This window comes from Nomascus leucogenys, chromosome 17 (assembly GCF_006542625.1).
Source record: "Nomascus leucogenys isolate Asia chromosome 17, Asia_NLE_v1, whole genome shotgun sequence".
Classification (NCBI taxonomy): domain Eukaryota; kingdom Metazoa; phylum Chordata; class Mammalia; order Primates; family Hylobatidae; genus Nomascus; species Nomascus leucogenys.
In genome coordinates, this window is record NC_044397.1 from 35103546 (window position 1) to 35116552 (window position 13007).

The 13007-nt window shown below is 50.3% G+C and overlaps 1 protein-coding gene across 2 annotated transcripts in view; it reads left to right on the forward strand.

Annotated features, from left to right (window-relative positions):
* AGFG2 (ArfGAP with FG repeats 2) overlaps nucleotides 1-13007 on the forward strand; it is a 28722-nt gene that overhangs the window by 11643 nt on the left and 4072 nt on the right. The window contains exons 4-11 of one of the 2 annotated variants that reach the window (XM_030797277.1): nucleotides 2552-2705; nucleotides 3296-3461; nucleotides 4796-4921; nucleotides 5782-5814; nucleotides 11151-11271; nucleotides 11490-11572; nucleotides 11751-11834; nucleotides 12726-12854. In XM_030797277.1, the coding sequence (XP_030653137.1) occupies nucleotides 2552-2705; nucleotides 3296-3461; nucleotides 4796-4921; nucleotides 5782-5814; nucleotides 11151-11271; nucleotides 11490-11572; nucleotides 11751-11834; nucleotides 12726-12854 (896 nt within the window). The remainder of the gene's footprint in view (nucleotides 1-2551; nucleotides 2706-3295; nucleotides 3462-4795; nucleotides 4922-5781; nucleotides 5815-11150; nucleotides 11272-11489; nucleotides 11573-11750; nucleotides 11835-12725; nucleotides 12855-13007) is intronic. The other variant, XM_003278097.3, reaches the window with a different exon arrangement.

The window sequence follows — 13007 nt, forward strand, 5'->3', positions numbered from 1 at the left end:
TGGCTGGAAGCACACATCCTATAGTTTTATTCCTTTAACCCATCATTTCATGATTTTTTTTTTTTTTTTTGAGAAAAGGTCTCACTCTGTTGCCCAGGCTAGAGTGCAGTGCCACAGTCACAGCTTACTGCAGTCTCAGCTTCTTGGAGCTCAGGTGATCCTCCTACCTCATCCTCCCCAGTAACTGGGACTACAGGTGTGTGCCACCATGCCTGGCTAATTTATTTATATATATATATATATATATTTTTGTTTTGTTTTGTTTTGTTTTGTTTTGTTTTGTTTTGTTTTTTTGAGACAGAGTCTCGCTCTGTTGCCCAGGCTGGAATGCAGTGGCGTGATCTCGGCTCACTCCAAGTTCCATCTCCCAGGTTCACGCCATTCTCCTGCCTCAGCCTCCCGAGTAGCTGGGACTACAGGCGCCCGCCACCACGCCCGGCTAATTTTTTGTATTTTTAGTAGAGACAGGGTTTCACTGTGTTAGCCAGGATGGTCTCGATCTCCTGGCCTTGTGATCCACCCGCCTTGGCCTTCCAAAGTGCTGGGATTACAGGCGTGAGCCACCGCGCCCGGCCTTAATTTTTATATTTTTTTGTAGAAATGGGGTTTCACCATGTCGCCCAGGCTGGTCTGAAACTCCTGGACTCAAGTGACCTGCCTGCCTTGGCCTCCCAAAGTGCTGGGATTACAGGTGTGAGCCACCGTGCCCGGCCTTGTTTCATGATTTATATGTACAGTCAGCCCTCTGTATCTGTAGATTCTGCAACCATGGATCCAATCAACCTCACATCAAAAATATTTGGGAAAACAGGCCAGGCAAGGTGGCTCACGCCTGTAATCCCAGCACTTTGGGAGGCTGAGGTGGGCAGACCACTTGAGGTCAGGAGTTCGAGACCAGCCTGGCCAACATGGTGAAACCCCGTCCCTAGTAAAAATACAAAAAAAATTAGCTGGGTGTGGTGGTGGACACCTGTAATCCCAGGTACTCTGGAGGCTGAGGCAGGAAAATCGCTTGAACCCAGGAGGCGGAGGTTGCAGTGAGCTGAGATCATGCCACTGCACTCCAGCCTGGGCAAAGAGAGAGACTCTGTCTCAAAAAAAAAAAAAAAGTAAGGAACACAAAAAATAACAATACAACAATAAAAAATAATACAAATAAGGCCAGGTGCGGTGGCTCATGCCTGTAATCCCAGCACTTTGGGAGACTGAGGCGGGTGGATCACAGGGTCAGGAGTTCAAGACTAGCCTGGCCAACATGGTGAAACCCCGTCTCTACTAAAAATACAAAAAATTAGCCAGGCATGGTCGTGGGTGCCTGTAATCCCAGCTACTCAGGAGGCTGAGGCAAGAACTGCTTGAACCCGGGAGGCGGTGGCTGCAGTGAGCCGAGATCGTGCCACTGTACTCCAGCCTGGGTGACAGAGTGACACTCCGTCTCAAAAAAATAATAATAATACTACAAATAAAAAGCAATAGAATATAGCAACTATTGCATGGCATTTACATTGTATTAGGTATTATAAGTAACCTAGAGATGATTTAAAGTATATTAGAGGATGTACATATTTGATATGCAAATACTTCACCATATTATATAAGAGACTTGAGCATCCCGTCCTCTGATTATGGAATTGTCAGGGGGATCCTGGAACCAGTTCCCTGAGGATACCATGGGACAATTATATTTTGTCTTCCTGATGAAGGAAACAGCATCTCCATTCTCCCTTACCTTTCCTCTCCCCTGGTATCACTTGTGGGATCTCTGGGGTGTGTACATGTTGGGAGGTAACTGTGAGGTAGAGAAGAGAATGCAGAGAACAAAGAGTTTGATGTGGATAAGACCACACTGTGGAGTCCCTCCTAGGGATGTCCTCAGGATTAAGATGACACTTACAGAGTAGGGGCCACATACACTATAGTGGAAGGGAATTGTCCCGGTAGGAGCTGGCAGGATAGAAGTGTGGATTGTGAGCACCTAGAGGATGAGGCGGCAGGCAGCTTTTCAATGGAGCTGAGAAGAAGGAGTTTGAAGAAACACCCAGGAAATAAAAGAGGGGGACCTTTGCCAGGTGCGGTGGCTCACGCCTGTAATCCCAGAACTTTGGAGGCTAAGGCAGGAGGATCACCTGAGGCCAAGAGGTTGAGACCTGCCTGGGCAACATAGCGAGACCTCATCTCTACAAATAATTAAAAAATTAGCCAGGCATGGTAGCATGTACTTATTTGTGGTCCCAGCTACTTGGGAGGCGGAGGCAGGAGAATCACTTGAGCCTGGGTGGTTAAGGCTGTGTTGAGCCAACATTGCCCCACTGCACTCCAGCCTGGGCGACAGAGTGAGACCCTGTCTCAAAAAAACCAAAAGATGTTCAAGGGGATGCTCAAGATAGGCAGAACTTTGCTAAGTTGCTCAGTTCCCTTCAAAAAAGGGAATTAGTAGAGAAAAATGAGCATAGATTTTGACTCCTGTAACCTGCGTCTTCCCAAACACCTAAGCTGAGTGTGGTCCAAAGTTTTATCCCTCTCTTTACAGCCTAATTATTCTTTCTCAAAGGTATGTCCCCCCAGACCAAGTCAAGGGGCCCACTTATACCAAAGGCAGTGCCTCCACCCCTGTGCAGGGCTCCATCCCAGAAGGGAAGCCCCTTCGGACACTTCTGGGTGATCCTGCACCATCTCTCTCAGTTGCTGCCTCCACCTCGAGCCAGGTAACTCTCAGATCTGCTCATCATGTTTCTGTTGAGATGTGGGAGACAGGAGTGTCAGTTTCCTGAATCAGATTCCCTGGACTTAGCATACAACAGTGCAGGAGCTGTGAGTTGGGTCTCGGCTCTGCTGTTAACCTGTATCTTGTATTTGTCACTTCTGGACCTCATATCTTTTGGAAGTCAGAACCTAACAGGAAGTGGTATTTAGGAAAGTCAGAATATCAGCTCCAAACCTGAGCATTCCATCAAAGAAACACAGAAGGGGCTGGAACATGGTGTCCAATACCTGGGAAAGTTGAGGAGTAACAGCCCCGGGGGCAGTGTCGGGCAATATTCCTGTATATCTCAGGGTTACCTTGGCTCATGTTCTGTAAAATGTGTGGTTCTTGGAGCAGGTGTACTGAGAAGATGAGGACGATATGAGCTGTGAGGGGCTAACGCAGCTCCTGCCCAGGAAACTTCTAGGTTGAGGGCAGTTACTCACTGTCTTCTCTCTCTACCTGCCTATCTGAGGGCAACCTGGAGAGCCAGAGGAGGGCCTGGGGCATGTCTGGGATTCTAAGGGCTGTATGCATTCCTTCTCCTCCAAGCCCGTCAGTCAGTCTCACGCTCGGACATCCCAGGCCCGGAGCACTCAGCCACCTCCCCACTCCTCTGTCAAAAAAGCCAGTACTGACCTGCTGGCTGACATCGGTGGAGACCCCTTTGCTGCACCCCAGATGGCACCAGCTTTTGCTGCATTCCCTGCCTTTGGGGGTAAGTGGGTTTTGGGATGGGACCCTCCCTACAGCATATATACTTACAACATGAGAGATCCAGTCCCTGGAGGTGACCATGGCTCTAGATCTTCTCATGCAAACAAATGTGAAGGTCACTCTGAAGCAGTGACGCTGGGAGGATTGGGGTCAAATAAGTACAGCCAGGATTATGTTTGGGAGTTTGATCCTAAAACATTACAGTTGAGGGCTCCTAGCACTTCCTTTTAGAATACTGGAAATAGCCTTTTTTTATTATTTTCTGTCTCTGTTAAAATGGGAGGAGGGGGATTATCATGTGTTCCATTTCACCAAAGATTATTCTTCCCCCAAATCAGCAATAGCCAGTAGAGGGTTCAGCAGCATAGAATCTGTTTTCCCTTTTTAAAAATTTTCAAGCCGGACACAGTGGCTCACACCGGTTATCCTAGCATTTGAGAGGCTGAGGCGGGCAGATCACCTGAGGTCAGGAGTTCAAGACTAGCCTGGCCAACATGGTGAAACCCCATCTCTACTAAAAAGAAAAAAAAAAATTAGCCAAGTGTGGTGGCACGTGCCTGTAGTCCCAGCTACTCGGGAGGCTGAGGCAGGAGAATTGCTTGAACCTAGGAGGTGGAGGTTGCAGTGAACCACAGTCGCGCCACTGGACTCCAGCCTAGGTGACAGAGTGAGATTCCATCTCCATCTCAAAAAAAAAAAAAAAAAAAAAAAAAATTCAAGCTCCTTCCTCCATGAAAAAAAATGTTCATGCTCCAAACTAGGCCCTGACAAAAATGTTAATGCCTCATGGAGTAAGGACAGAAGAGGGCAGGGAGTGAACCTGGAGGCCCTGGGTGCCCCTGTCCCCCTGTGTGGGTCTGGCTCTTGGCTCCAGGCCCCACCCATTTCCCTCTGAAGAGAACCCTGTGGAAAGGCAGATGTCCCATAAGAGTGGCCTTTGGCCTTTAGAATTAGTAGCTATATTACATGGATAGGCATATACATTTTCTTTTCTTTTTCTGTTTTTTTTTTTTTTTTGAATCAGAGTCTCATTCTGTCACCCAGGCTAGAGTAGAGTGGCACAATCTCGGCTCACTGCAACCTCCACCTCCCAGATTTAAGCAATTCTCATGCCTCAGCCTCCGAGGTAGCTGGGATTATAGGCATGCACCACCACGCCCAGCTAATTTTTATATTTTTAGTGGAGACAGGTTTCACCATGTTGGCCAGGCTGGTCTTGAACTTCTGACCTCAAGTGATCTGCCCGCCTCGGCCTCCCAAAGTGCTGGAATTACAGGCGTGAGCTACCACACCCGACAATTTTCTACATAACCTTTATGTTTCTTCCACCTACAGGCCAGACACCTTCCCACGGAGGCTTTGCCAACTTTGATGCCTTTAGCAGTGGCCCCAGCTCTTCTGTGTTTGGAAGCCCCCCTCCAGCTGGTCAAGCCCCGTTCCAGGCCCAGCCAACTCCTGCAGGTAAACTCTGCCCCACTGGCTTCCTTTCTCTTCCAACCGTGTCCATTTGTTCATGTCCATAAATCACCTTTCATTCATATCCTCACTATCCTAAAGAACTGCACAAAGCAGCAAAGCACAAAGAGAAGCAGCTCCAGGAGGGGATGAGCGTGTCTGACACATTCTTGTCAGGGAGAGGGGGCTCTACTGTTCTGCTTTTTCATGAAAGGAAAATGACTAAGATTGCAGCAGGAGCTGTGTGGGTTATACACTAGGAAACTTTTCACTAGGAAGTATGGAAGACCTGAGTCCTAGAAAAATTGAAAATGGATGTGACTTTTTCTCTAAGGTGCTCTTGTCTGCATAGTACACTGTCCCAAAGGGTCAAGGGTCAAGGTAGTCTCCAGAAGTCCTCATCCATCCCTCTAAGACCAAAGGCCTGTAAACTATGTTGCTGCCAGCCACAATGGCACACGCCTGTAATCCTAACACTTTGGTAGGCCGAGGTGGGAGGATCGCTTGAGCCCAGGAGTTTGAGGCTATAGTGAGTGATTATTGTGCCATTGCACTCCAGTCTGGGTGACAAAGTGAGACCCTGTCTCAAAACAAATGAATGAACAAACAAAACCAAATAAACTATGTTATTTAGCCATTGCAAGAGATTCTTCAGGCCTTCTTAAAGCATTCTGCTCCTTCCTAAGCTCTACATGTTGAGTCTTCATAGCCTTTGGGTGCCTTCTGCCTTTGGACATCCTGGACACATGGGAGGGCAGCTGCAGTGCTTGCCGTCAGGCTCAGATGTCTGGGGTAAAGCCAGTGACGTACACTCTTTCTTTCTCCCTTCCTCTACCCACCCTTCTCTTCTCCAACCTCACTGCCAGCCAGTCAGATGCTAACTGAAAGTTACAGCTTTGGTAAGTTATTCTCCCCACCCCAGAGCCTACCCAAGTGCCTCTGATCATAGAGTTTTGAGGGCTGGAAGGAACCCTTAAAATTTGGCCATCTGACAGATAAGGCAGTTAAGCAATTTCCCTAGTCATGCAGGCCACAGAGTGACCAAGCTGAGACCAGAACCCAGACTTCTTGACTCATGCTCTGCCCACAGCCTTCTCACTGTGCCACTGTGAGCTGATTAGCTGCTTTTGTTTTTATTTTATCGTTTTGGAGGGCGACAAGAAGAAACATTTCATATTGATAAAAGTTGGCCGGGCGTGGTGGCTCACACCTGTGATCCCAGCACTTTGGGAGGCCCAGGTGGGCAGATCACCTGAGGTCAGGAGTTTGGCATCAGCCTGGCCAACATGGTGAAACACTGTCTCTACTCAAAATGCAAAAATTAGCTGGGCATGGTGGCAGGCGCCTGTAATCCCAGCTACTCAGGGGACTGAGGCAGGAGAATCACTTGAATCTGGGAGACAGAGGCTGCAGTGAGCCGAGATCCTGCCACTGCATTCCAGCCCGAGTGACAGAGTAAGACTCTGTCGCAAAAAAAAAAAAAAAAGTTAAAATTCACAGAGAGGTTCTCAAAATCATGTACTTAAAATAACTGACCGCATACCCATGAGATTCACAAAGCAAAAACTATTAGACACAATCAGAATTTAATAAGCCAAAGGAGTAGGAGACTATAATATGCTTTCCCACATGACTAACAGACAAGTAAGAAACTATAGGAAACAAAATCTCCATAAATTCTGACAAAGAGAAATCACATAGGTCACATTCTGGTTTTTGTTGTTGTTTTGTTTTGTTTTTTTGTTTGTGTGTTTTTTGAGACAGAGTCTTACTCTGTTGCCCAGGCTGGAGTGCAATGGCACGATCTCATTCAAGTGATTCTCCTGTCTCAGCCTCCTGAGTAGCAGGATTACAGGCGCATGCCACCATGCCCGGCTAATTTTTGTATTTTTAGTAGAGACGGGGTTTCACCATGTTGGCTAGGCCGGTCTCAATCTCCTGACTTCAAGTGATCCACCTGGCTTGGCCTCCCAAAGTTCTGGGATTATAGGCATGGGCCACCATGCCTGGCCATAGGTCACATTCTATATGATAAAAGATGACATAAACAAAGCTTAAAGGCATGAAACAGATGGAGAGAAGTTACAACATGGAAAACAGATGGAAGTTAGTATCCATAAAGTATTTTTAAAATTCCTGTGAATATGAAAATATAATAATGGACAAGACATATAAGCAGGTAACATACAGAAAAAAAAAAAAAATGAAAATAGGCCAGGCGTGGTGGCTCATGCCTATAATCCCAGCAGTTTGGGAAGCTGAGGCAGGTGGATCACCTGAGGTCAGGAGTTTGAGACCAGCCTTGCCAATATGGTGAAACCCCGTCTCTGCTAAAAATACAAATGTTAGCTGGGCGTGGTGGCGGGCGCCTGTAATAGCAGCTATTTGGAAGGCTGAGGCAGGAGAATCACTTGAACCCGGGAGGTGGAGGTTGCAGTGAGCAGAGATCGTGCTATTGCGCTCCAGCCTGGGCGACAAGAGCAAGACTTTGTCTCAAAAAAGAAAAAAAAACAAAAGAAAGTATCCTCAACCTAACTAATCAGAGAAATGCAAACTAGGATAAGATAGTTTTGCACATCATATTGGCAAAATTTTTAGATTGATAATGGCCAGTATTATGTGGGGAAAAGGACCTTCTTGTGCGCTGTTGGCAGGAATTGTACATTGGTGCAGGAATATTCAATTTAGTAAGAAAGGTGTGCTCCTAGGAATGGGAGCACTCGAGGAAACAGCCTATATAAAGTTGTTATAGATGCGTCCCCTCTGAAATGCCTTCCCAGTGCAATTGATTGCTCTAAAGACAGAGTTTTTTTTTATTTTTGTTTTTGTTTTTAGATGGAGTCTCACTCTGTCACCCAGGCTGGAGTGCAGTGGCACGATCTCGGCCTACTGCAAGCTCCGCCTCCCGGGTTCACGCCATTCTCCTGCCTCAGCCTCCTGAGTAGCTGGGACTACAGGTGCCCACCACCACACCTGGCTAATTTTTTGTATTTTTAGTAGAGACAGGGTTTCACCATAAAGACAGTTTTTGGGGCAGACTCAGAGTGAAGGAAGGGCTCAGCTCCACGGATGTCCCAAGCATTAAACCTTTTGTCCACTATCTGGCTGTCTCAAAAAGCAGTCAATCACTGGGCGCAGTGGCTCATACCTGTAATCCCGGCACTTTGGGAGGCTGAGTGGGGTGCATCATTTGAGGTCAGAAGTTTGAAACCAGCCTGGCCTACATGGTGAAACCCCTCTCTACCGAAATACAAAAATTAGCCAGGCATGGTGGTGCGTGACTAGTCCCAGCTACTGGGGAGGCTGAGGCAGGAAGATTGCTTGAACCCAGGAGGCTGAGGTAGCAGTGAGCTGAGATTGCGCCACTGCACTCCAGCCTGGGCGACAGAGCAAGACTCTGTCTCAGACAAAAAAAAAAAAAAAAAACAGTCCATCTGTAGCCAAACCCAGAGCCAAGGAACATTTCCGAGGATCCTGCCATTGTTGGGTGCCTTCGTGCATTATGTCCATGAGGAAGGAAAGAGCTTCCCTTTGCAGGAAACTGGCTCAACTTGGCCCAGATCTAATGCTGATAATTGGCAGAACCACTTCCCACTACACCATGATCATGCAGGTGTTCCCGTGAGTGTGACTTAGCTATTGGGTGTGAAATGAGAGAGGAGATTTTGAGAGGTGGGTGTCTCTTCTGACAAACCTGCTTTTATTTTTATATTTCTCAGGGGGAGTATGGAGAGAGGGGAGGTTTTCAAAACTGCTTCTCTCCCTCAAACTGTGATAAGGCAGGGAAGAAATCTAGCTGCGTGGTGTAAGAAGCGCATGAAGGCCGGGTGTGGTGGCTCATGCCTGTAATCCCATCACTTGGGGAGGCTGAGGTGGGTGGATCACCTGAGCTCACGGATTCGAGACCAGCCTGGGCAACATGGCAAAACTTCATCTCTACCAAAAATACAAATAATTAGCTGGACATGGTGGTGCGTGCCTGTAGTCCCAGCTACTCAGGAGGCTAAGGTGGGAGAATCAGCTGAGCCCTGAAGGTTGAGGCTGCAGTGAGCTGAGATCATCCCACTGCACTCCAGCCTGGGCAACTGGAATGAGACCCTGTCTCAAAAAAAAAAAAAAAAAAGTGCATGAAATGAAAAGCAAACAGGAGTACTGGTTGTTTCTTGGGCCACTGCCTCCTTTGTGAGAATGCACCCTCTGTGCATAGGGCCAACCCCGCCTGGGCTAGGGATGGTTTTGCCCCCTAGTGTCCACAGGGAGGCACAGCATGGCCTGCAGCCTCTCTCCTAGCCTGGTCCTCACTGGGTGAAGCTCCTGGAACATGAAGGACCACAGCAGTACAAAGAGTGAGCCGTCCGAGGAGAGGGAGCCGTGCTCGCGTGGAAATTCCACATACTGTACTTGGAGGCAGGCAGGCAGGCAAAGGCCTCGGCTGGGAGAGTCAGTAGAGGATCCAACACCATGCTGCTGGCTTTTTTTTTTTTTTTGAAACAGTCTAGCCCTGTCGCCCAGGCTGGAGTGCAGTGGCTCAATCTTGGCTCACTGCAATCTTCCTCTTCCAGGTTCAAGTGATTCTGGTGCCTCAACCTCCCGTGTAGCTGGGATTACAGGTATGCACCACCACGCCCAGCTTATTTTTGTGCTTTTAGTAGAGACAGGGTTTTGCCGTGTTGGCCAGGCTTGTCTCGAACTCCTGACCTCAAGCGATCTACTTGCCTCAGCCTCCCAAAGTGCTGGGATTACAGGTGTGAGCCACTGGGCCCGGCCCCACCCAGGTGGCTTTCCAGCCTGTCTTATATCTTGTGGATTAGAAAGGATTGATGACCAAGTAAGCACAGTGGCATTGTAGCCTTGCCCAGGAGGAAGCTGGCAGCCAGCACTTGTTCATCTAGAAAGCCCAGGCATTTAGGAAGGAGGTGGCAAAGGAGAGCACTGTCTTACAAGTGCCGACACTCAGTGAGAGGTAGCAGGGCTTCAGGACCTGGCAGCAGGTAGGCACTGGATACTTCGTCTTCCCTGCTAGATTCTCAGCTTCTCCCATTTAGGGCCTGGGTCGCTGTTATTTATGCATAATGTCTGGCATGTGGAAGATGTCCTTTTTTTTTTTTTCGAGACGGAGTTTCGCTCTTGTTGCCCAGGCTGGAGTGCAATGGTGTGATCCTAGCTCACTGCAACCTCCGCTTCCCGGGTTCAAGTGATTCTTCTACTTCAGCCTCCGAAGTAGCTGGGATTACAGGCGCCTGCCACCATGCCTGGCTAATCTTTGTATTTTTAGTAGAGACAGGGTTTCGCCATGTTGCCAAGGGTGGTCTTGAACTCCTAGCCTCAAGTAATCTGCTCGCCTCGGCCTCTGAAAGTATTGGGATTACAGGCATGAACCGCCACGTCCTGTCACTAAAGCCTTTTTCCATCTGGACCCTCCTTTTACATTCACAGCAGCCCAGTGTGGTCGATAGGGTCCCAAGATAGAGACGAGACTTTGATGCACAGACAGGAGGCTTTCTTAAAATGACAGGGACTCAGCCTCTTCCCCTGAGACAAGATTGCCTGGAATTTCCAGGACTCTTGGCCCTCAGCTGTTTTGTAAGATTTCCATGTGGGCCTTGCCCTCTGTGCTTTTTCTTTTTGGCTCTGAAGAAGAGGGAGGGCAGGAGAGGCAAGAGAACCCGGCAGCAGGGCTGGCCCCATGAGCAGTGCGTCCAGGCTCAGGGCATTGGGGTGGCCTCCCAAGAAGCAGCGGCTAAATGGGGAAGGGACAGTGCTGATGGCTGGAGGCTGCACAGGCCAGGAGCCCCCTGAGTGTGATGGGACTTGCTGTCCTCCATGGCGCCTCCGCCTGCCCCTCCCTGCCACGTTCTGATAAATGGAAATGCAGGCTTGAGGAAAGGACAGGTTTTTCCATCTCTTGAGAGAAAAGTGGGACATGAAAGCCAAACTGGAGCAGGAGGAGGACAGCCTGACCTGGGGACAAGCTGCTTTCCTCTCCGCAGCACAGCTTTGAGCGCAGGGGACACGGAGAAGGGCTGGGCTGTCACCTTGCCCAGAACTCTTGGTTGGAGACAAGACCTCCTGAACTGGGTGGTCCCTGGGAAAATGGGCTTGCCTCAGAGAACCCAGCGGGCACCTGTCATGCCATGACTCCAATCCATCACCACCACCACCTCCATCTCCTCTCCTGCCCCTCCCGCCCTGTCTCACCTCAGCTCTCCCTGTTGTATTTTCTACAACTGCCCAGGGAGCAGCCAGGGGACTCCATTTGGTGCCGCTCCCCTGGCACCCACCCATCAGCCAAACAGCCTCGCAGACGTGGGCAGCTTCCTGGGACCTGGGGTGCCCGCTGCAGGTGTTCCTAGCAGGTAGGTACAGACAGTGGGCAGTCTGCTGTAGGGCAGGAGAGCCGCCCGAAGCTTGGCCTTGCTCCTCCCAGCCCCATCGGCATCTCCTGGCGGTTCTCCCCTCTCCTCCTCTCCCTCACTCACCCTGGAGAGCAGGGTGGGTTGGCATCTTCTGGCCCCTCGCTCAGGTTTGATTGGCCCTGGCAGCTGTGCATGACTTCTCTCTCCCCATGTTGCAGCCTCTTCGGGATGGCTGGTCAGGTCCCCCCGCTCCAGTCTGTCACGACGGGCAGCAGTAGCAGCACAGGGCTGGCCTTTGGAGGTGAGTCCTGCCTGTGGAGACCCAGGGGAGGGGACCTGAGGCCAGGAGGAGTCTGGGAACTCTGGACAGGGTGGGAAGGGGAGAGATTGAGAGGAATGCTCAGGCATCACAGGATGAAGCACGTGAGAAAAAAAGTAACCATCTCTCTCTCCTGCCGCTCCCCATTCCACCTGGGCAGCCTTCACCAACCCTTTTGCAGCTCCTGCCGCCCAGCCCCCGCTGCCTTCCACCAACCCGTTCCAGCCCAACGGCTTGGCGCCAGGTAAGCCTCCAGCACGGTCCCTTGTCCTGACCATCTGAGACTCCCAAGGCGCACATTACACTGCAGCCTCTCCCTTAACCCTTCGTCTCACGCTGTCGGGAGAAGCAGACAGCCTGGTTCTTCCCCTGCCCACACGGTGCCAGGCCACCTAGCACCCAGGTCACAGAGCCAGATTTTAGAATTAGAAGCAAACAGGCTGCTACTTACCGGAGACCGCACTGAAGACTGTTTTAGAGTTGACTGACAGTGGCAACGATTCTCCTGTCTCCAGCCCTCGGCAGTGTTCCTTTGGGCACCCAGCCCCAGTCCCGTCTGTGCCCCGAAGCTTAAGCCACCTGAAACACTCACGCTGTTCCCTGCTTCCATCAACTCCAGGCCTGTTGTCTCCTCTCACCCTGGCCCTCCCCAGCCTCTGCTGCTCTCCCCTCAGACTCATGCTGGCTGAAGCCTTGAGGCCGGGGAGAGAGGAATAAGAGCAAACACAGAAGAGCTGTGTGGTGGGCCCAGTGCTGAGGGCTTCGTGGCCCTGATTTAATCTTCACAGTAGCCCTAGGAGATGGACTGTCCCCATTTTAGAGATGAGAACTGAAGCACAGACAGCGTTAGAAGTTTGTGCCATTTTTGCAGTTTAGTGGGAGGCTAGCCCAGTCCTGGAACCACCGCGCCCGTGCCTGGAACCACCATGCCCTCCCTGCCATGCACCCCCGGGCAGGGAGAGGGCAGAGTTGTTCGGTGGTGTGAGAAGCAGAAGAGTTCCAAGGCTGGGTCCCTTGCTCCTCATGTCAGGGAAAAACTATATCCTATTTTCCCATCTTGGAAGGACTTAGGAAAAACAGTTCTCCAGCCCACCTTCCAGAAGTTCACCTGAGCCTTCCATCTTTGACTCCATAGGGCCCAGCTTTGGGATGAGCAGTGCTGGACCTGGCTTCCCCCAGGCAGTGCCACCCACCGGGGCCTTTGCCAGCTCCTTCCCAGCACCGCTGTTCCCCCCGCAGACCCCGCTGGCTCAGCAGCAGAATGGTAAGAGCTATAGATGGACAACTCCTTTCACCCCATCCCGTCTCTGCATAGAGATCAGTTAGTTGTTCCTCTGACCTCATCAGAGCCCATGCAGTGCCCTTTCTGACCAGCAGGGGGGGACCAGGGAAGCACCAGACCTGCCCGGGTACTTCC